The 25,998-nt window shown below is 31.9% G+C and overlaps 1 protein-coding gene across 2 annotated transcripts in view; it reads right to left on the minus strand.

Annotated features, from left to right (window-relative positions):
• LOC139522779 (magnesium-dependent phosphatase 1-like) overlaps positions 1–23,153 on the minus strand; it is a 29,011-nt gene extending 5,858 nt beyond the window's left edge. The window contains exons 1-2 of one of the 2 annotated variants that reach the window (XM_071316294.1): positions 22,739–23,153; positions 1,004–1,070 (exon numbers count right to left, since the gene is read on the minus strand). In XM_071316294.1, coding sequence (XP_071172395.1) covers positions 1,004–1,070; positions 22,739–22,781 — 110 coding nt within the window. In that variant the 5' untranslated portion in view covers positions 22,782–23,153. Of the gene's footprint in view, positions 1–1,003; positions 1,071–10,441; positions 10,503–22,738 lie in introns of those variants that run through there. The other variant, XM_071316293.1, reaches the window with a different exon arrangement.
• Between the last annotated feature and the right edge of the window lie 2,845 nt (positions 23,154–25,998).

Raw genomic sequence — 25,998 nt, forward strand, 5'->3', positions numbered from 1 at the left:
TACCAAGTCAGGAAAATGGCAGTTGCTATCTAATAGTTCGTTTCTGTGTGTGTTGAATTTTAGTGTTTCTGTTGTGTCGTTGTTCTCCTTTTATATTTGATGTGTTTCCCTCAGTTTTAGTTTGTAACCCGGATTAGTTTTTTCTCTATCGATTTATGAATTTCGAACAACGGTATAGTACTGTTGTCTTTATTTATTCTATACTGAATCAAAACAAAGTTTATATTCTGTTCTATAGAAATTGTGAACTCCAGACGCACATTTCGTCTACAAAAGAGGCTCGAATCATAAAGACCAAAAAGGTTAGAACTTAAAGAGGAATGAGGACCGCCAGGTTCGAAAGATTTTTAAGTACAATTAAGATTATCTATTCCTGGAGTAGAATATCCTGAGTATTTCGAAAAATTCAAAAATACAAAGTTTAAAGCAAACAGTGAGACAATGAAATACTTCATTTTTATCACTTTAAATAAATCAAAGACTCTTTTGGAGAAAGTAACAGAACAGCCATCAACAGTTCATCATTGTCAAAACCTCTAACAAACAGAAACAAAACAGAATACAGAACAGTTGTGCATAGGTATACATCAATTTAATGCATCTCAAAAGTAATGTTGTCATTAAGGATATAAACAACAAAATTATTTCTTTCATTGTGAATTATTGTAAAATGTCTTTATGAACTTTTGTACGTTATTTGTGTTATATATTGAAATATGCATACTATCTCTTTTTATTTAAAATTTGTTATTTGGTTTGTGAAAATAAAGGCATATACATTAACTTTTGATTCTTTGTTATTTTAGAGGTCATAATTTGATAGTTTGAGATTTTAGATGTCAGTATTTGATATTTTCTTATTTTAGAGTTTAGTTTTTTTTACTTTCTTATTTTAGAGTCAGTATTTGATAATAGCTGTGATTTTACTGCTCAGTATTTCATTATAGCTGTGATTTTCCTGGTCAGAGTTTTATAACAGCTGGAAAGGATTGTAAATACTTACGGCGTTCGGTTAAATGGAGGCTCTACATTATTTTTTCGGTCTACCCTAAATGGCCACAATGTGTAATCTGAAATGGAAAGGAAATTGTCAAGTAAATATTGTACATCAGTTTACAAAAATGTAGTAGTGTCATAAATCGCATGCAGTGAATTGTTAATATTATCTACCTAGCTCTAAACAAACTTTTTTTTCTGAGATAATCTTTGTTATAGGTGACACTTTTTTAATATCCTGTTTACAAAAGTATGAATTTACCTTAGTCGTATATGGCACAACATTTTGGAATTTTGGGTCCTTAATGCTCTTCAACTTTGTACTTGTTTTGTTTACTAACTATCTTGATCTTAGTGTCAATGATGAGTCTTATGTAAGCGAAACGTGCGTCTGCCGTAATAAACTGTGAGCCTGGTACCTATAACTATTTGGGGTTTAGTATCATACAAATTCAAAATATATGAGAAGATCATAACCCTTATTATGCCAACAACTGGTTTTAGAACTAGCTCTAGACACACCTTTTTTTCTGAGATAATCTTTGTTATAGGTGACACTTTTTTAATATCCTGTTTACAAAAGTATGAATTTACCTTAGTCGTATTTGGCACAACTTTTTGGAATTTTGGGTCCTTAATGCTCTTCAACTTTGTACTTGTTTGGCTTTATAACTTTTTTGATCTGATCGTCAATGACGAGTCTAATGAAGACGAAACGCACGTCTGGTGTATTAAATTGTAAGCCAGGGGCCTGGTTTTCGAAAGTATCTTATGACTAAGACATGTCTTATGATGGTCTTACGACATGTCATAGTCGTAAGATATGTTTTCGAAAGTGTCCCAAGTTACGATATATCATAACTTCTGTCGTAAACCTAAGACCACTCGCGACATGACTTATGATGGTCTTATGATTATCGACTAAATTTCAATTATTTTTCATGTATAATTTCATATAAAAAAGATGTGGTATTATTGCCAATGAGACAACTATTCACAAAAGACCAAAATGACACAGATATTAAAACAACTATAGGTCACCGCACAGCCTTCAACAATGAGCAAAGCCCATACCGCATAGTCAGCTATAAAAGGCCCCGATAAGACAATGTAAAACAATTCAAACGAGAAAACTAACGGACTTATTTATGTAAAAAAAGAACGAAAAACAAATATGTAACACATAAACAAACGACAACCACTGAATTACAGGCTCCAGACTTGGGATAGGCACATACATAAATACTGTGGCGGGGTTAAACATGTTAGCGGGATCCCAACCCTCCACCTTACCTGGGTTGATGAGTGACACAATTATTGTATTGGAAGTTGACTTTAATAAAATGTTTTTTTTTTAATTGTTATTTGTTCTTTGGTGGTATTTTTCCTTACATAATGAAAACAATTAGGGTAATTCATAGTTTTTGTTTTTATTTCAGTGATTGAACTATCATTTACATGTAAGAATCAGTTATGTTACCTTTAACTGTCCAATATTATTAAGAAAGAAGAGGCCTGGCTATTCTTAGAAATATTGGACAGCTAAAGGTAACATAATAGTTTCTTACAGGTAAATGATAGTTCAATCACTGAAATAAAGAACAGGCAAAACAATAGAATTACGTCACAACAGTGTTTTAAATTAGTGGTAATTTTGCTTGTGTCGCACTTTATGCTTTTGTCGTTGTATTGCTAAGAAGTTTGGATGATTAAATTGAAACAAGGTTTATTAAAACACAAACTAATGATACGAACAACGTTCGCAAATTAAGATTAAAACAAATTTACATATGTGACCTACAGAAATGTATGATTTTTTTGGCATTTTGAAAAAAGCTATAAATTGTAGATCGATTATTTTCTGGTGAAAAGGAATCTGTGGCAGATCTGTAGTACAAATAATCTGTTAATAAAATCAGCTAATTACCGCCATAACTTAATATAATGAGACACAGGATATCCAGCCCTCTTTAAAAATCAAACCATCAAAAGCTTTAAACTTCCTCAACACATTTGCTTTACATAAACAATACGTAAACCAGAGTTCATCCCTAGTTATGCAAGTGTAATCATCGTTTATAGACCAAATGGCTTTCTCCTTCATGCTTACATTTTTTTATTTACAGAAGCGATAATTTGAATTACATGGCAAAAGAAATTTCTTTTCATTCATAAAATCACTCTACAGACAAACAAATACATCATGCCTTTCGTTAATCATTAAGATAATTAAAGCTGATGTCACATGACCAAACAGCTGTGAAGCATGTTTGACGCTGATTGAAATTTCATCTGTTCTTTTAATTATTATTTTTGTGTGGAACTTTAATTAGTTTTTGTTATGTAATCTGCATGGTTTACCTGTGCATATAGATCAACAGAGGAATGTTTGTGGCAAGTCATGGTATCTGGGAAAAACAATTAGTTCTGATCTCTGTCTCTCCTTCTTAGTTAATGAAATACCCAAAATATCGGATAATTAACGAAGTAGCCTCGACCTTTCTTGTAAGTGTCTTACGTGTTACAGTTCTTGGAAAAGTTTACACTTTTAACGAACATTCAACGTTTTTCTCAATTTATTATCATTTCAATTTAAACATGCGAACACCACACCATAATATAAGCTATAGTCACGGAAGATACAATAGAACCATTTTTTATATATGTTATATTTAACATTGCCATTAAAGCGGGAGGTTTGGCATGCCACAAAACCAGGTTCAACCCACCATTTTTTCTTTTTAAAAAATGTCCTGTACCAAGTCAAGAATATGGCCATTGTTATATTGTAGTTCTTTCTGTGTGTGTTACATTTTAACGTTGTGTTTCTTTTGTGTCGTTTGTTTCCTCTTATATTTGAGTGTGAATTCACATTATTATAAGACGTGTCACGGTACTTTTCTATCCCAAATTCATGTATTTAGTTTTGATGTTATATTTGTTATTCTCATCGGATTTTGTCTAATGCTAAGTTCGTTTCTGTGTGTGTGTCGCTGTTCTCGTATATTTAATGCGTTTCCTTCAGTCTTAGTTTTTGTTTTTTTCTATCGATTTATGAGTTTTGAACAGCGGCATACTTCTGTTGCCTTTATTTTTCAATAGCGATTAAAACATATTTTGACTACGAGGTCATGGATTGGGTTTAAAGAATAGATAATGATGAATTGGCAAATAAAAATAGAGAAATAAAAGCAACAGTAGTAAACAAAACAAATCCGTGTTACAAACTAAAAATGAGGGAAAGACATCAAAATTAAATATAAGAGGAAAACAACGAAACAACAGAAACACAAAATTGCAACAAAAAAACAAACAACAATGCAACACACACAGAAACCAACTATAAGATATCAATTGTCATTTTCCTGACATGGAACGGGAGAATTAAAAAATGTAGACACAAATAAAGAAAATGGGGCGATAGAATAAAAAGAATAACTGCAACAATGAAATAATAGGGTAAAAATAGACTGATAACAGAAAATAAATGTCAAGAATATATCTATAAAATAGATACAGAATATAGCTATAAAATGGATACAGATTAACCATTATTTTAAAGATACATAATAATGGGGAGGGGGAGGGAGAATACATAAGTTAAGGACCTTATCCATACCCTCGGCTATCCTGTATAGTTGAATTGTATTCTCTATTCTATTTGCAGTTGTACAAGTTTGCAATAGCGTACATCAGAATTTGAACTATATTACAAATTGCATCTGCAGTAACGATAGTCGTTAATAGGATGTCAACAGTCATTGACATACCGTATTAGTTGTTTCCTCGTCATCAATAGGATAACATTTCCTGGTACATTGAATACAATAATCTGAGATTTCAAGAACAAATTATCAATAGTTTCTCTCATTCCTAAACTATATAGATATCAGAAGATGTGGTATGAGTGCCAATGAGACAACTCTCCATCTATGAGTTTTTAAAGTTATTTACAAACCACACTCATAATTATTTCTTCTAAACTGTATTTTCAAATATGCATACACAAAAAAACGTTCAACATTCGCCTAATTGTATCACTTATCGTGAAAAATCAATTTGAGGCTTTTTACTTTGATTATTTTCAGCATATTATTATATAAAAAGAATTGCAAAACATGTATACTAAGAATAAATAATTTGACACTAATTTGCGTAAATTGATTTTCAAAATGTTTTGACGGATTCTTGATTATCTTACATGTACACAGTAATAGACAATTTGGGGTAATTTATTTGAAACACAAACCAGAATGGATGCTTCTGGCTTACTATGTTGCATTCCATTTGACTTTAGTAAGAATAATTTCAAAATATACTTACGGGTTATTTAAATATGAATATAGATATAACATAGTATGATTGAGATAAGTCTGTTTAAACACCGTATGGAATATCATTTTACATGACACAATCTAACTAAAAAAATAGATAAACTGGTTTACGTTTATATTTTAGGAAGCTTGTATGTTATTTTTGGAATTTTGACTGATAATTATTAACATTCAATCGCCCTTCGTGAACTAGTAACACTCATTTCGATAAAAATATGAATTTTAATGATATGATAAATCTAAATACCAGCTTTCCATTTTACAACGTAAAGTACAAAGTAATTTATCATATTTAAGTATGTATGTCATATTTTATCTTTTTCATAGTTCTTTGAGTATTGTTTTATTATATTATTTACTGAGCTTAAAACTGATGTTTTGATTTATTTGGTATATTGATGTGTTATTATATTGTTTAAAGATAGACCTTTCTTAGATTTAAATGAAATATAATTTGCATTTTACTTCAACGAGACAGACAAACATCTACATGTTTAGGGGAAACATTCAGTCGTCAACGATAGACAAGAGTCTATTCAATATGGCAAGCTCAGAATAGTCCCTAGTCCAAATACATGGAATATTGACCAAACGATCAAACTAATGGTATCATATAAACTGCGTATCCTTTATATAGCTGTTGTTGTGGTGCGTTTTGCTAAATACTTTATATTCTGTTAAAGGGTTCGTTGTCCGTTGTTTCTTTATAGCTCACCAAATCAAAAGAACCATATACATTATGTCGTTCGTCATCGTCGTCTTCTATCTCCTCTTCTCACCTAAATCCTTAAAGCTAAATGTTTTGAACTGAATTGTAACAGATGGTGCAAATTGGAGAAAACTACTGTTTTTGTTTTCTATCGGAAAACAGATAAATTCACCAAAATTGCACCGATTGCTCAAATGCATGAATTTCCTATCACAGAGTTGATAACCTGTCAAATATTCTGTACTCTAGAGTCAAAAGTCAGTCGGTAATATGAAAAAAGTCTATTGGGTCACCCATTAACTTGAAGTAATATAAGTTTGGTCAAAAGAGTAAGCATTAACTTTATAATAACATCTAATAGCGAGGGCAACTACCTCAAGTCGTTTGTTAAGATAATGCCACTCAAATCAAACTATACATGTAACACTCACTAAGCACCTTAAGTGACAGCCGTTGTTCTCATTAAACAAATTAACGTAGTCAACACAAATTGCAACAAGTTTGTAGTTGTGTTTGATACTCATTTTACACTACTACCAAATAAACACAATTTTCACATTTTATTTTTAAATCGACTCTCGACTCCAATGTTAATTGACTAGGATTATAAGTATTCCTACCACAGGTCGGTGGTTCTCTTCGGACCATCAGACTTCCTCCATAAATAAAAACTGACCAACACGAAAGAGCACAATAGCGCTGAAAGTGGATTTAAAGACTAATCAATCAATCAAATCTACTCATTTCTATGACTTGGTCTCCCATGAGCACCACTTGTCTGATAGTTTTAAGGGAATCTTCTCTTTTATCGTAAAATGTTACCATCATTAAACAAAGAGTTTAGCTCACAGCGATGTTATATGCTGATGAAAGCCGTAAATAACTTACGACCCTTAATATTTCTTCTCACAAAAGTACAAAGTTTGCTTAGACGCATTGATCAATATAACTGACATCATGTAATTCAAATTTCAGATAGAACATTATTCATATCTTTACATAATGAGTAATCCCAAAATTTTGTGTGATGTAAGTGAACATTAAATAACTGTTGCATAACACCTATTTATTTTCTTTCTGCTTCCACATTTCTGTTGATATTAATGATCATACTTGTCAGGAAAAGAAACAGATGTGGGCACATTATGCTTTTGTATTGTCATTCAAAAAATGTATTACTTTACATTCAATACCATTTATTTGGTTTGGTTTTTTGAAAGCTTATGACACACGCGCGCTCTATTATTGCATTCAAATGTTACATTTTTTTCTTTCTTATTTTGTAGCATAAGACAACTCATATGTTATTCAATTCTATATCCTTTATTTTGTGGGGAACAAATACTAAAATATTTGGTCTAGTCGAAAACGATATTCCAGAATATTTATATTAACTAGAACGTGTATTATCATGCTTACAAAGGAACTTCTATTTCATGGGGTTGCCTGTTTTACTCAGACTGAAAGATTTGATTTGTCAAAGGGAACAATAATATCCTTCATGAACAAGCTTGGTTCTACCTCTGGTGTATTGATGTATTTCTTGTTACTCAACCTTGAGTTTTCTATATTGCGTTTACCCAATCCCTACCAGTAAGGTTCAAAGATTGGATCTTTTATACATTAGCATGTAAATGCGTAATACAAAATCACTATTGAAGTTTAAAGCAAGATTTTAAAGGAACAGCACTGTAATTGCTGTTCGTCGTCTTGAGTTAAAAGGAGGTATTTAGTCAATTTTCCTTAATATATTGTTGTATCCACTTCATTTATTTTATTCTTTAGTGTTTATTGGCACATCTTTATTTCAGCCTTTCTGCAATCTCTTGAAAATCGAAAATTTAAGTAAGATTATAGTCTTGGCGACATTGTTCTTATTTTGTGTATGTTGCTCTTCACATTTTAATACTCTCTTCGTACGAATGCCAAGGTTGTGACTCAAAATATTCAGAAAGTTTTCAAATGGCTTCTGATAAGTTTCTAAGGTATCACAAGTTTTGTTTTATTCCTTAAACTAGAACATAAATTTCAGAGTCCTATTAAATAAACTTCCTTTTTCAACAACGTTAACCGATTACGCATCTTTGAAAATTTGGATTGATCATGTTTTGAAAAATTTACCCGTTATTTAAGAGAATAACTATCAAGGTTTATACAATATTTTTTTCATTAATATCCAACTTTTAATTTTATACGACTCAAAATTACAAATGTTCAAGCATTCAGAAGGTATTATTGAAGTGTTGTTTTATTAGCATCTTTTCATTTAACGGTAGCATTTATCAAGATAAAGCATTTCAATGTAATACAATGGTGCCTTAGATTCTGTTGATCTCTGAGATAAAGAATCTACTTTATAGCAATCATTTGTTCTTACCGTGTTTTCAACGGGAAAATCATGTCATTAATATTATTCAATACCTCATGTCTCATCCACTTATTCTCTTTCTCAAAAACAAAAAAAACTACGTTCTGTTTGTTAACGGTTATTGACATCACATCAATGCCGGCTTTTTTTCTTCTTTTGGGAATTGTGGATAATCATCCACCTTTACTACACACATTTTTGTGTATGAGTCTTTGGCCAATTTACTATAAACTACAACATCTTTTTTGAAGTTGCTTGTGTTGTGTGATCGATTTGTGTTTAACGCCACACTATTGTGCTTTTTCGTGGCGGTCAGTTTTCATCGGAGGGAATCGGAGTGCCCTGTGGGAACAACGACCTGCGGTAGGGAAATTAATTCAAAAAGTCGCGCGCACGTGCAGGATTCGAACTCAAAACCTCTTGACAACATGGCAAGTGATATAGTAGTTCGACTATTAATTCCTCTTTGTGTTGTATGTCTGTGCTGTTTACACAGTTTCGGCTACTGGATCCCAATTAATTTCATATTAACCTATTATGTTGGTTTGTGTTCTACACCAGTTTTGGTAAAATAAAATTACAATAGTAGACTGTTGTCATACATTTTACAAGTGGAAGGTTAAACTAGCTATAAAACCAGGTTTAACCCTTCGTTTTCTTTGTCTGATATGACAGTTCCGTTGGTTGATGACGTTTGATTCTTTAAGTTTTAATGGATTTCCCCTTTCTATATTTACCTTGTGGTTCGGTGTTTTATATATACTTTTATTCCTAAACCGAGTTTAGTTTCTACTTTGAATGTATAAAGCTATTAGATATAAGAAGATGGGTATGAGTGTCAATGAGACAACTCTCAATCTAAGTTATATCTTGTAAAAGTTAACCGTTATAGGTCAAAGTACGGTCTTCAACACGGAGCCTTGTTTCACACTGAACATCAAGCTGTGAAGGACCCAACAAAATGAGTAGGGTAAAACCATTCACACGGGAAAACCAACGGTCAATCTATATAAAAAACGAGAAACGAGATACATTTATGAACAACTATTGTTTGATTTGAGTTTTTAATTGGTTTTGATTGGGTCGTATAAATTTGTATTAAAAAAATGATAACTTTAAATAGTATTTTACAATAAGTACATGTACGTACTTGTGTGGCATTGTATCAAAGATACCAGCTGTGTTCAAGTGTTCACGTGACATGATAAAACACTGTATCTTGACAACTCAATTGTATTCCACAAAGACATACTTACCTTATTGAAGTAAAGTGAGTGTACTCATACGACAATAATTTAAATTGGTACTTCTAGAATTAGTTGCTCCATTGTGATCAGAAAATACATCGTACTTTATCCCTTACATTATGTAAATACACGTATGCAGTAATTAATTCTCATATATCAATAGTAGATACAGGAGTTTTCGCCACAAAAACTAAATTATCATTTTCTAATAGTCATTTTTTGTAACAGAAGGAATTGGTATTTTCAAAGCACTTGAGCAAAACGTTTTCTAGATGTGAGCTTATGTCTCTGCAAATATTGTCTGCTCTCCAGTTTGCAATTTGAAGTTCTGTCATTTTGTCAAATTAATTTGTGAATTTATATTTCAAAACTGTCGATATAACAAAAGGCAGGTAAGGTATAATGCCTGTTTACGCCAATATGATTCCAATTCGCAGATTAAAAAGCAGAATGCACATAACAACAACTATTGTATTAAAAATATTGATGATGTTTTGGTTTGGATAGTTCTTTATGCCAAAACATGTGCTTTTTGTGAAGTTTTAACAAACACTGTGTTTTATATCAAACCTAATCCTACTCCAAGGTTATGAATTGACACGTAGAAACGAATGAAAAGGGACAGAACGACTAAAATAGCATTTTAAACGGTTTAAACCAGACGCACAAGCAAAATTGAGGTTTATAGGTTGTGCAATATTGAAATGCATTTTAAACGTGTAAAAGTGATGCGAATGAAACAATTTTGTTCTTTTAAGGTTTTTTTATCACGACGTAAACCTCTTACATTGATGTGGACAACTTGTATCACTCCTGTAAATAATGCATGACATCTTCATGACCTTATGTACAGTGTAAAGGTCAACCCAATTAACCTGACTGGTATTTCGTCTGATGTCGATAAAACTGTTAAAGTAATTGTTGAAACATTGTTTACACGTGTTTTATCTTCAATCATGTCTGTAATAATAAGTAATTAGCGCTGTTCCATCAGAAGGCAGACATCTTTGCTTCGATCCGGAGGCCGCTTATGTCAAAAACAATCAGTTACGATGCTGAGAAGCCACAAGGCTTTCATACAGTTAGAAAAATGTAGTATACATGAGTACTAGAAAAGAATGTCTATATTGAAATTCTCTGAAGTTTAAACATAACTGTTGTCCTAGCAAATTGTACAGATGATCAACAAAACGTTTGAATGTCAAATATTATTGATGTAGTCAGATGACATACATACTGTAATTTTTGTTATCAAGGAATTCGGTAAACATTCACAAAATGGTTTTTTTCTATCAAATTCCAAACAGTTTGATCATGTAAACGTTATGGAATGATGTACAATAAAAAAACTTATGTTTTCGTCATTATTTGTATCTATTCTGATGGAGTAAAACAATCATACATTACGAGTAGTTTATTGTTATTTTCAATGGTAGTTTTGTTTGACATTTCCCTAGAAATTACATGTGTAAAACGAAAATAATGACTTTAATAGTTGCTAGAATTTAAATCAGAAGCTTGCTCAAACTTCTCTCTACTTACGGTATAGTAGTACTCTATAATACGAGATTTCTGTGCACAAGACCATAGCTGTTTTCATAAGATATAAGTTGCAGATAAAACATCTATACTATCGTAATATAATTATATTGCTGTAGAACCAAAGCCCTAGAAACTGGAAAGGGAAATTTTACATTTTGATGTGAATTAGTTTACACTGATTTGTTTTATATTCATATACCGCCGGTATTGGTAATACTAGTACACAATATATGCAATTGTATGTTTAATGTTTTATTTCTATATAATATAAGAAAAATACTTAATATGTCAAAAATCTTTTATTTACAGAAAGTGTTTTCAGATTATATAAGTAGAATTGGTTATTAGAGAACAAACATAAAAAAAAATTAAAAAGAGAACAACAAATATTGATTAATTTATCATTTCCTGTATCATGGCGACCAGTGTGTAATCGTGGAGGAATGTAGAGTGTCCGGAGTAAACATCTGACCCTCGGCAGGACAACTAGCAAAAATATACTCATATGATGTCAGACTGAATCGACCACACCTTGCGCGAGGGAACTCGGACTATATCTTATACATAAATATGTATACACAGCAGGTGTAGGTTTGATAATCAGTGAATTTAAAGTTGAGGAACCGTCCCATCATACTCCGTACAACGCCTTATGCAGAGCAAGAATAGTTTTTTAGTATTGGAAGCAGACTTGCCTCCAAATGCCTTTTCTTAATCAAAAAGAACTTATCTACAACATTATCAAAGCTACAGTTCTACAATAATTAAAATTTCAGAGATAAAACACATACAACATCGAGAAGACGGAAAACAGACTAAACAACAGCAATTTATTTCACGCTTACAACGGGGTTCTGCTTAAATATTTGATGAATTTGAGCTCTGCCTTTCATTGACAACTGTAAAAACACACGCTAATCGACGCTTTTCTTAATCTGTAAAAAGGTTTCGTTAAATATCGACAGGATGTTTACAGTTGTCAAGATGTCTGAACGATTAACCAATGTATATCAATAAACTAGTAGTTAAAAAAATCTCTAAGTTCAGAAACGATGGACGAATTTAAAATTTGGTGGAAATAATGTAAATATTTCATTCGATTATTTGCATTAAATGTATATTAATAGAAATAAATCGTTGTAGTATTTCATGTGGATATCAAGAAATTGCAGGATGCAGACATTATAATGTTCAATTAGCCTTCTTACATATAAAGAAGGAGATTTGGTATAATTGCCAATGAGAAAACTCTTCACCAGAAACCAAATGACACAGAAATTAACAACTATAGGTCACCGTACGGCCCTTAACAATGAGAAAAGCCCATACCGCATAGTCGGCTATAAAAGTCCCCGATATCACAAATGTAAATTATATAGTTGGCTCCGCTGACTAAGAAAGAATAGGTTAAAGGAAAGAAAGAGTATTATTTTCAATGTATCAGCAGGGTTTAACATGCCAAAAAGTACTTGTGCATCTTGAAATGCTATATATATAAATGAGGAAGTGTGATATTATTATTACCAATGAGACAAATATCCACCAGTTTACACACTTGAAAGTACACAGATACTTGGTTTGTACCGTGTTGGTCAGTTTTTAGGTGCATAATAGAAACTTCGTTTATCATTTCGTTGATTTTCAATTTCGAATTCCCCCCCCCCCCCCTTTTCCCTTGCTAACTTTTTAAAACTGTAGTATGACGTAGTGGAAACCGACGATAATAAGAAGATGTGGTATGATTGCCAATGACAAAACTCTCCATCAGAGACCAAAATAACACAGAAGTTATCACCCATAGGTCACCGTACGACCGTCAACCATGAATAATGGGTATGCCTTTGCATTAGGAAGTAATTAGTTTCTAGTATTTGCCTCCTACTTGTTCCTCCTTTAGTGAGTTGGCACCATAGTGTTTTTTTGCTCGGTAAAGCTTTTTTTCAAATAACATAATTTACAGATAAACAAACAGTTTCTAAGTTTTACAATTCTTTTCTTTAACATGATATATATCATTCAAACTTTGATAAATAGTTATCAGAGGACTTAAGAACACGTTAAAATCAAATTATTGCCTTGGTTCACCTCCAACAGAATAGTACATTTTATTAGTGTTGGCCATTCATCAAATATTATCCATTTTTATATCATTCAAGGTTGATTGAAATATTAAATTTTTTGACTGGTAACCAATAATGATTTTAGCATGTTCACATGGCAGGGTTCCACCTTAATCGTGTTAAGTCAAAAGTTCATGAACATCTTCAGCGGATAGGCATTATACAGACCACAACAACTCCAGGTGAGAATGCAGAGTTAATTTCATATTACATCAGTCCGTTATTGTCATTGTAGAATATAATGGTGCTTTTAATCTATCTAAAAGCCGAAACACAGAAACATTAGTTCTATGGAGCACAAGGTTGTCTATCACATTGTCAAAGTGTATACTCATGTTATTTCAATATGCACAGTTTTGTTCTTTGTTATAGTTTTGGTATCCGGTATTCACTCACTACATTTTTCAATCAATCGTCATTTAACACATATATCTTCGTTGAAAATATATTTACAGTGACTGATATGTCGCCATTGTACCTCAAACATAAAGTTATAATTTTTTTAAATGTGATCATAGTATGTTATTCAGAAGTTTTAAAAGGGATATAGGCTCATATTCCGTGGCAGTGCTTTATATTTCCCGAGCCTTAAGGAGAGGAGGAAACAGGCCACTGAGTTGGAAAATGACCCCGCATTCCTTTACGAATATTGTCATGTTAAACGTTATGTTCCCATTTCAAGACAAACAATCATCGAATGTACTTAGAGTGAAAATATGTCATCGACAGATGTGCAAATAATTCAAATATATGATCCAACAAATATCATCAAATATTTAATCGAAATATCAAGACGCTGAATTTAACCTTGACTTATTTTTCTATAAATAGATCAAAGTCTTCCTGATTTAGACGTTCTAATCACGCAACAAAGAAGTCAAACACAAGTCTATTAATTCCGGATATTTTTTTAATATAATGAATATTTAATGGTGGCAGTAATTAACTTTTTTCTGACAAATTTGAAAGATAGCGATTATGGGTGATTATTTTCTCACCTGTTTTCAATGAAGATGTCGAGATTCTGTTGTCTGATTCTATCCGAATTGTTTAAGGAGGATCTGCTGACAGAATTCTCGGCTTTAACGAGGTTTTTGTTCTCAACACTTGTTTGTGGTGATCAAATAATCACGGTAACCCAATTATCATCACATATTATCTTAAGGTGTGTTTTTTTTTTGGGTTAAGACATAACTATTGACTAACCAGTCTTTCCACTTAGCGCAACTCTATTATGTTTTGACATAACTATTGACATAGCAGTTTATTTCACTTATCGTACTGACCTTGTATTTGATATAGTATTGACTTAAATGTCATTTCACTTATCGGACTGACCTTGTCCTTTAACATTACTTTTGACTTATCAGTCTTTTTCATTTATCGTACTGACCTTGTCCTTTGATATAACTATTGAATAAGCAGTCTTTATCATTTATCGTACTGACCTTGTCCTTTGATATAACTATTGACTAAGCAGTCTTTTTCTTTTATTGCACTGACCTTGTACTTAAACATTACTTTTGACTTATCAGTCTTTTTCATTTATCGTAATGACCTTGTCCTTTGATATAACTATTGAATAAGCAGTCTTTATCATTTATCGTCCTGACCTTGTCCTTTGAGATAACTATTGACTAAGCAGTCTTTTTCATTTATTGTACTGACCTTGTCCTTTAACATTACTGTTGACTTATCAGTCTTTTTCATTTATCGTACTGACCTTGTCCTTTGATATAACTATTGAATAAGCAGTCTTTTTCATTTATTGTAATGACCTTGTCCTTTATTATAACTATTGAGTAAGCAGTCTTTTTTCTCGTACTGACCATGTCCTTTAACATTACTTTAGACTTATCAGTCTTTTTCATTACCGCACTGACCTTGCCCTTTGACAAATTATTGACTAGCCATCGTACTGACCTTGTCCTTTGGTATGTCATTATTGACTTACCAGTCTCCTTACTAAACGCACTGACCTTGTACTTTGACATTTCTATAGATTTACCAGTCTTTTCTACTTAGTGTAGCCTCCTTGTATTTGATATAGTATTGACTTATCATTTTTTTCACTAATCGTACTGACCTTGTCCTTTGACATGACTATTGGCTAAACAGTCTTCTCACTTATCGTACTGACCTTGTCCTTTGACATGATTATTGGCTAAACAGTCTTCTTACTTATCGTACTGACCTTGTCCTTTGACATGACTATTGGCTAAACAGTCTTCTCACTTATCGTACTGACCTTGTCCTTTGACATGACTGTTGGCTAAACCGTCTTTTCACTTATCGTACTGACCTTGTCCTTTGACATGACAATTGGCTAAACAGTCTTCTCACTTATCGTACTGACCTTGTCCTTTGACATGACTATTGGCTAAACAGTCCTCTCACTGATCGTACTGACCTTGCCCTTTGACATGACTATTGGCTAAATAGTCTTTTCACTTATCGTACTGACCTTGTCTTTTGACATTATATTGACTAACTAGTCTTTTTCCCTTATCGTACTGACCTTGTCCTTTGACATGACAATTGGCTAAACAGTCTTCTCACTTATCGTACTGACCTTGTCCTTTGACATGACTATTGGCTAAACAGTCCTCTCACTGATCGTACTGACCTTGCCCTTTGACATGACTATTGGCTAAATAGTCTTTTCACTTATCGTACTGACCTTGTCTTTTGACATTATATTGACTAACTAGTCTTTTTCCCTTATCGTACAGACCTTGGTCTTTTGACATTACTATTGCATTATCAGTCTTTAATACTAAGCGTACCTCATATCTTTTGACTAACTAGTCTTTCAAACACGAATACTCTAAAATTTAGTAGGGTCAAACAGGAACCACTTGACGTATGAATAACTTTCACTTGATTCAATCGTAGATCACAGTCATAATGTATCGAGTGTTTATTTGATCCAATCGAATAGCTTAGTTTATTGACCATAGTCTGTTAAGAACATGTATGCAATCGTACATGATTAATGTAAGATGATGACAAACTCTCGTGGCATGCAATCTTGCAATGCAATGAATGAAATTTCTGTTGAAGGATTTACGATTCAGAACTTTTTCATAATCTGACAAAATGATTGTTCAACCTATATCAACTTACAAGGATATGTTATCGGTGATGTTCGGTTAAATATACAAATCGAAATACAACATTGTGAAATTAGCAAGTTGTGTTATTTGCTGTCTTCTCGGTGCTTTTAACTCTCTATCAATTATTTACATAACGCATCTTTCAAAGGATGCCACGCGTCTGTAAATTTCACATAGAACTTTCTGTAATATGAAATTACCGTGTAATTTTTACATAATCAAAGTTACGAAACACAAAAATGCCAATGATGCAATTATAAAATTAGTATCTAGGAGCTACGTATTTTTGCAGAACCAACTTAAAATCATAAACAGCATTTGTTTTTATGAGCTATAATTCGAGCGAAAACTTTTGATGTACAAATGTCATACAAACATTTAAATAAAACAAGGTAAACTAAGTTTTTAAAAGATGAAACGAGATATTTATGGTTTCAAAACGAACCTCTTGATACAATTAATATACAGTTACACATTAATCAAACCTAATATTCATAAACTCTTTAATTGAAGTTCCATCCATAAATTAGGTGACCAAAGGATCTTTTCGAAATTAAATAAATTAATAAAATATCCTTCATGATTAAATCAATCATAAGAGAAAATTTAAGAACATGTAAACTGGAATCGAGGTGGTTTAAACAGTCCATTTCGACTCCATAACAGCCCCTAACTTTTAACGTGTCTGGCCACCTCACGTTTAACTAGACGGCGCAACTTAAGGAGGCTCGAGGGTATAAAAATTTCAGAAAAAAATTAAACATTTGTTTTTCATTACAAATTTTATTTATTACCTTTTGTAGTTGTTACTTTATCATATGATACAAAAAACATTCAAAACAATAAAATTCGTGTTGGCCAAAGATGACTTTTAAAATGTAAACATTATTGAAAAAGTTCCAAATTATCTCCCTTTGGTGGAAAAATGCCATTTGTTTGGCTTTAACATTGAAATATCTCTTTTAACTCATCGGTGACCTATATTTTTTAATACAATTTTTATATATGCTGTACTTAAACTAAATAATTGTAAAATTTGAGCGATTTCTTTAAAAAATTTCTTTTTTTATTTCGATATTACCTTTATTTCTCCTATTAATTCAACAGAAAAACACCACTTTTATGCTTCTTTCGAAGGCAGATTGTGAGCGCAAATGAACGGTGACCCCATTTTTTTATTTTATTTTTCTAATAACGATAAGATAAAGTTCATTTATAGAAAAATATAGAGAAATCCTATATAAATGATTTAGACCCGCGAACCCCCTTAATTCGAATTAGTTTACAATTATACTATTATTCAGTTCTAATTGTGTTGTTAGCTATTTTCTTTCAGATTTTTTTTTATTGGTTTAGCCTTTTCTATTTTTTTTTTATATTATCAAACTATTATAGTAAAACCTTTATGGTCTGTAACTTTTTTCCGGTGAACTATATCTTAACATAATACATGTAATAGGTACAAAGCAGCCCTCTTTATTGTCAACTGCTTTAAATTATATGATATCATTTTTTTTAAAAGAAAAGATATTTTAATGAAACTAATATTCATTTGTGTTACACGATACCACTCCTGTCCTGGTATCGCGGTCAAAAATATTCGAGCACGACTATTGTACTCAGACTCAGAAATCAACCAATCAAAATACTGGATTTGGTGAGTTGAGCACATATTTCGTACTCCGAACACTAGGTAAAATTGAATGACCGCAAACCCTCGTTTTAGAAGAGCTTCAGGTGGCTCAGCCTTTATTATTTTTTATGTAATGTTTTGTGACTGATTTGGAATTTTAATCGTTTTTGTTTTTATCACGATATTGCAAGTCTATCTTCGACTAATGAGTTTCGATTTTTACCTTCCGCCTCTTTTAAAGCAAATCGTGACAGCATGTCTCTATATCTAAAACAACGGAAACCACAAAAAAAAAAGCATAATCTTGGCATGCACAAAAAATTACCACAGAATTTGTTAGATAGTTAGCAGTGTCACTCCTTTCTACGTGCCATCAATAACTAGTTGATTATTTTCCAATACACAAACAAAAACTGAGTTTTTTAAGTTTCATAAGTGACGCATCCGTTATTCCGTAATCGCGAAGACTGTATGCTATGAATTCTTAAGAACATTGTCATTAAGATTGGCCCCATTTTTGATATCACCGCAACTGTCATATCAAACGAAGCCAAATACATTTACTCGTAGATAATTAGGCAATATGAGCGTACTTGAAAACAATGTGTTTTTTGTTTGTTTTGATTATAGCACGTAATGCTTTGTAATACTAGTACATTAAAAGATATGTTTTACAGACAGATCTGGTATTTTCTCTGAAAGATTGAACAGCATTATTAATACAAAACTCCAAGTTATATAATAAAGTAAAAAAATAAATATTACAAACACGAACCAACAACAAACACTGAATGGCAGGTCCTGACTTTGGACAGACACAGATATTGGTGGAATCAAACATGCTTATGAGCACTCAAACCTCCCCATACCTGGAAATTCCCTTGTGCAATGCCAAAATATAAGTAAACAGATGTACGATCTTGAGTATTCATAAATACTTACATATATAGCAATATATAATATCTAATTATTATTTCTAATTTTTAAACCATAACCAATTTCAATATCGATAAAAACAAATATCTAAAGAGTCTGCTATACTGTGTAAAAAAAGCATTATGAAAATTACCTAGCTGAAAGGAAATTCCAAAAAGGAAGGCCCCTTATCAAATGTCAAAATTAAAGGCGCAAATACATCAAACAAATGGAAAACAACTGTCATATTTCTAACTTGGTACAGTCATTTTCTGATGTAGAAATTTAGTACTTTAAGAATAGTTCACTCACAGGATTAATTGCAATGAGTTAACAAGGGTCGTATCTAAATTTACGATCTTTATAAACAAAATCACCGTAAAAATTTGGACAGGATATCTAGTTTTTTAATCAGAATTCTGGTACAACTAAAATCCCCAAACAAATATTTCTATCAATGGAAGAATTTAGAAAAGCTGTAGTCAATCAACGGTAAGGTGTTAAAATCTTAAATAATAAAAAAAAAACGTATAGAACTTCCAATTCCAACTCACAAAATGTTTCTAGAAGGACGTAGTTACACAATGTATCGCAAAAAACTGGCCAGTGACGCATTCGTTTAGATCTGCAAACGTACAGCTGGTTTGTCACTACTACATTGTGATACAAAGCTTGACAATGTGCTGGTGTTTTTTTTCATTTTCAATCTATAGGAACTAGTTGGTGGTGCCTTTTGTGTTTGATATTTTTGGAAATATCTATTGACCTTCCACGCATTTTTTTTTTTATAAAAATGTACTTAGCTAAGAATATATAGTAACTATTCATTTTTTCACATAGAAATCAGATAAAAATGATGGTAATGACACACACAGAAAGTTAACTTATTACAGAACTATAAAATATTAACAGCTGTCATATATAACTGTGTAATGTTCTAATAGGTATGTTTTGCAATAATTAAGGTAAGCGATTCTATGACTGAGAGACAATATTAACAAACTGAGTCTTGCAATAATTAAGGGAAGCCATTCTATGACTGAGAGACAATATTAACAGATTTAGTAATGCACGTGTTATGTCAACTGATTTACCAGCGTAAACATAAAATAAAATCGTTTTTCAACGTACTTTGCATTATCGAAAACATGAGTTTTAGCGGTAATGGTTTCTATTAAACGGCGACTTAGACTTTAAAACATTACGTCTACTTTGAACTTTTTGAGACGTGAATCGATAAATATCGGTATTTCTTGATGGTATCTCACACTTATCATGTACATTCCAGATCACGTTAATTGAAATATGTTTACCATATATTTATTTTTTTAATTTGCGATAAATTGATATTTGATCGCACGTGCTGTTTAGAAGTTTAGTTTTTCAGTTGAATCCTAGGTGAAAAAACTTAATGGACACAAGTTTTATCTTAAAAAAAAAAGGATTCCAAGATAAAAGATCCGTCTGCTGTATTAATACGAGGGTGTGATAACAAATAAAAATACATGTATTACCATTGTGATTTCCAACCATGATAAAAAGGTCCTTTTTAAGTTGTTTTTTTCTCAGAGCGTGATGTACGAGTCTCATGTAGACGAAACGCGCGTCTGTCGTACAAAATTCTAACCCCGGTAACTATGATGGGTTTATGATAGACTAAAGTTATCATTTTAATCAGATTTACAGTAAAACGTTAGTGAGACAGTAGTAAATGAGTCATTGAAAAAGGAAAAGAAGTATGTGTTGATACCTTGCCTGTATATGACAGTTGTTATCCATTCGATTGATGTGTTTGAGCTTTTGATTTTGACATTTGATCAGGGAATTTCCGTTTTGAATTTTCCTCAGAGTTCACTATTTTTAATATTTTACTTTTTTTCGTTACTATGAGAGGCATCGATTTAGAACTATATAGTAGAGAATGCAGAATTCACTTCTAGAAAAGATTATTTATTTTTTTATAGAAGAAAAAAACAAGAACAAACACACTACGGGATTGTAATAAATTATGTATACCCAAAATATTGTAAGATTGTTAGGAAAAATAATTGTACTTGAAAAAGTAACGATATTAGCTATCATTCATAAACGTCTAGTATTGCGCGCATCGCATCAACGGCTACGTACCATGATTCTTATCTTTTTTTCAAAACCGACAGGAGGCCACAGACCACAATTAATTCCTCTATCAGTTCTTTATAACCTTTTGCATCATTAAAAAAATTGCACCATGCACTTTTGTCCAATTGTTTGTGTGTGTAATGTATAGTCCTAGTCCAAATATATATCCAAAATTCAGAAAGATTGTAACAATCACTTTTACAAATTTAGCCAATACACATCCATACCCCTATTGACAAGTCAAGAGATGTTCCGAAAATTGTAAATATTACCTTTTTGCACTTGGCCTAATCACTCATTCAAAATCAAAATAAGTTAAAATACAACATCCAAAAATTTATTTCACCTCTCTTCTTTCAATTCCACCAAAAAAAATCTAAGAAATGAGTGAGGAAGGGAAAGAAAAAAAATTAAGGAAAAATACACTCTAATTAAAAGGAACTATAACGAAAAGCGGGGTCATTAATTGTGGTCTTGGGCCAGGAGCTTTCCTTGTAAATTTGCTCTTTATCAGTTTTACTGATGAGTCTTGTGTAGACGAAACGCGCGTCTGGCGTACTAAATTATAATCCTGGTACCTTTGATTATTAATTTCTACTACGCTTGCATGTCGCACACCAAAGTAACGTAAATTGAGTATAAAGGTCGTTGGAACCAGGCTGTTATGGAATTTACCTGCAAATTTATATTATGTTTTATTTGGTTGTATTTAAATTCTTATTAGCTTTATGGGCGACTGTAAAAAGTATGTTTTAACATTCTGTTTAACTAGAGGGTTACCTCTTCTGTAAAATAAGAGTGCCACCGTTTTGTTAAATACATGTGCCTGTTTCTTGTAAAATAAGAGTGCCACCATTTCTGTTAGATAAGAGTTACACCTCCTTTTGTGAAAACAAAAATCTCAGCTACAAAGACATTTAAGAAGGTAGCTGAACGCGATAAATATTTTCCCTTTTCTATTAGACTAGAGAATGAAATGGGGAATGAGTCAAATAGACAACAACACGACCAAAGACCAGAAAACAACACAAGGCAACAAATGACCTACAAGTTATGAAATATTGCATGTAATACTAATACATATATGTAACTATTACCCGGTATCACTTTGGAATAATCAGACTCCTTTTAACATATGATTATTACCCGGAATCCCTTGAGAAAAATCATACTTCTTTAAACACATGATTCATGTTAGTCCATCAAGAAGATAGTTAATGTGTTTTTGTCATCAGTCATGTGTCGTGGTAGATTCTTTGGCAGATTTCTGTTTGATGAGGTAACAGTCAATAGTCTATCATCACAGGGCGTAGCATCTTATAATACTAATGAGAACGATGACTTTCATTTAGAAAAACCAACTCTGGCAGAGTTATATTATAATCTATTTTTTTACAATCTGTGTCTCTCTTCCTTTTTTTTCGGTGCAAGAAAACACTCCTAGTTTCGTACCTTTATTTTCAGTTTCTTTTACCTTTTGTTCCTTAAATTAAGTTATTATTATCTTTCGTTACTTATAACAGAAACAAAAATGAAATATACAATTAAAACGAAGTGTCCAAGAACTACCCTTAATAATGAAATAAAACATGTGTAACTAATATTGGATTGCTATATATTTAAATTTGATAACTTACCTAAGTCGAAAACTATAAGTTTTGGTTTCGGTTTACTGTCCATTTTAGATTGAAAAAGTTGTGTCCCAATTTAAGAATAAATGAATAATTCTTTGTATTTTTTTTGTCACACGCTCATCCCTGGATATTGATGGATTGACAGCCCGCCAATTCAATTTGTAAGATTGGCAATACTATACACAATCAAGTATACACAGAGGGCAGATGCTTGTTAAGCGCTCTATCTTCCACATTTAAGTCTTATTAACCAAAGTGTTGAACTGTCGAAAATGAATATTGAGTGGTAGTCGATCTGGTATATGTAGAAAATTTGGCGCGAAAACGTTTGTTACGTTGCAGCCGATATTATTATCACGTGGTGAAAAATAACGCTGGTTCGTTGATTCAATGTGCATATATTTTGATCACCCTGGAGACATTGAATCGATAATTTGCTTTTCGCCGTTGAAAACCTGCGGTTCATATTACTAAATAAATCTTAAACATCGCTAAGAATAAATTCTTCTTATCAACACTAATTGAACTGTGGAGATACGATTAACGGATTTAACTGAATGGTGTTTACATAGAATCTGACAGATAAGCAAATAACCACAGAAAAGGTATCAGGACATGAAAACATTCATAAATTTGACAAGAAACAAATAGAGAGATATTTTTAAAAAGCATAAATTCTCACAAAAACAATGCTGATGGTACGGACGATAAAAGCTGTTTCTGGTAATAAAAGATCAATAATTATACTTTGTTGAAATTCAACACAAAAAAATGTTTTTTTTTTCTCAACAAGTTCACGGTAAACCGAACTGTCAAACTCAGTTTAATTTATGAGTTAAATATCGCGTGTGTTGTTAAGGATGTACACCTTTGAGGAGCCAAATATTTCTAGAATTAAACTTTTTTTCTAACCTGATTTTTTGGGTTTATAAGACTAACAAAATAATTGGTGAAGAAAAAATCATTTGGTGGTGCAATTCTTTTTTAGCTACGGCCCGTTGAAAATGCCCAATTTTGATGATTTTCCCATTTTTCATTGATTTTTACCTATTTTGGGGCTATTATCGTGAAAAAAATAACAGTTCCACAATTAAACTTTTTTTCATACTTTCTATAAAGATGGAGTCGACCAATCTGAATAAATTTTACTTACAAAAACTATAGGTAGGTGTTAATATAAGAAAGTTTTATCATATTTCGACGCTTTTTTGTGTAAAATTTACCATGCTGTCAATTTTGTATTTTTGTGATTTTTCTCAGTTTTAAAAACAAAATGCATATTATTTCCATTTTTTTGTTATAAATGATTGAAAAAATACATATCTAAGAAATTTAAAAAGACCAAAATGATATGGGATGTATATAATTCTTGTAAAATCATTTTTTGTATCCCTCATCCATTTTCTCAAAATTTTGGCTAAAAATACTGACTTGAAGGGTCGTAAAATTTGATAACTGGATTACTCAAAAACCATTCATTGTAAATGCACAATTTTTTCACAGATTTATGTTTGTTTATAATATTTTTAAAATTCATTGATATTTTCCACTTCTATCACATATTTTTTGGAAATAATTCAAGAACGAGATTTCAACGAGACTGAACGAGACTGAAAAGTCAGAAGAATACACCCTTAGGGTGCTATAAACAGTTTCGTACTAAAAACTAGGGGTATTTCCCCAGTGAGATTTACATACTGATGGAATTCCCTGCTATTTATATACCACTAAATGAAAAAGTTGATTGTTTTTTATGTTCAATGTGAAAAACATATATTGAAGTTCAATTAAAATGCCACTTTTGTCAAGATTTAAAAAAAAAAAAATGTTTTTGTGACTTCCTACTATATGGGAGGCAACTCCATAAACAGCTGATTTTCACCTGTTGCAAAAAGCACTTTGATTTGTCAGGTAAGATAGCTCCTTTCGGAGCAGGCGAACGTAGGCTGAAACTACATTTTCTTAAATCAGCCGGATAAGCTCTTCGAAATGCATATTATAAGAAATCTCAAATATATGCACAGGTTACTGATCCGTGTGTCCAAAGGTGGTCTGTTTTTAAGGTTTTTTAGGGGGAAAATGCCTATTTTCCAGCTGATAACTTGTACCAATTTGCATGTTGAAACAAGAGATGTTGGATTTTTTTTTATTTATTCAGAAAGTTCATAGAATTATCTTTCCATTGATGTATAGATATCTATATAACTATGAATATCTGACTTCTGCATGATGGGTCCACTATTACATGCCCTGTTACATAATGACGTCACGTAAAAAACTGTTGATTGCACCCTTAATTGTGATTTGTAGATTGCATATAATCGGAATGCATATTGCGTGTCCACTAAAGAATACCTCCTTATAAGGTTGGCTTTTGATAATATTATAACGAATTAAAGATGCTGTGTGGAAAATGCGTTTATCATTGTCAACATTATTCTAACAATTTATTATTCTTATATTGGCAATGTAATTTGATTTTTTTCATATCATTTCATCAATTTTTGTAAAAAGGGGCGGGGGGGGGGGGGGCATTAGCTATCGAAATAAGTTGTTCGCAAAACTAAATTTACTTTGAATGAACAGGATATTGTTTTGCATGGTGAATTCTTGCAATTCAGTGGAAGTTGTGTAAGAAATGACTGTAATATTTTTTTTCTGTATATGAAAAAATAACATAAAAAATGTGGTGCACACTGAATAACCCGCGTAGCTGATAGACAAAGCACTGTCAGCCAATCAGAAGACGCGAAACATCCAAAATCAGATTGTTTAGTTAAAATGAGTACACTTAGAACCTACTGATTAGCAAATTCTAAACACTCTGATTGTATTTGAGATAGTTCCTCGTTCGTACATAATTCAGTTGGACAAGTTATTAATGGTGACCTTAACATTGTAAACGACATTTCCCTGCAAAAAATTGATCCAAAAGCCCTATATTTTGTGAGTCAATCAAAATGGAAAACCAAAAAAATACTGTTGGATTCAGTAGAACTACTCTTTCTAAATGGTTGTTAGGTCGTTGATGCAAATCAAAATTACAAACTGAATGGGTCTATGAATACGCATGCTGCATCAATATTAAAAGACCGATATTGTTGCAAGCACCTACTTTATCCATAACAATTATGTAGTTGTCCTGGCAGATAAATTCACAAACAATTCGTGTTTGTATGTAAATCACATCACATAAATTGCTTGATAAATGAATCAGGTATTGGCAATTTATTTGGAAATTCAACATATACCTCCGCGAATCA

This window comes from Mytilus edulis, chromosome 5, assembly GCF_963676685.1.
Source record: "Mytilus edulis chromosome 5, xbMytEdul2.2, whole genome shotgun sequence".
NCBI classification, from domain to species: domain Eukaryota; kingdom Metazoa; phylum Mollusca; class Bivalvia; order Mytilida; family Mytilidae; genus Mytilus; species Mytilus edulis.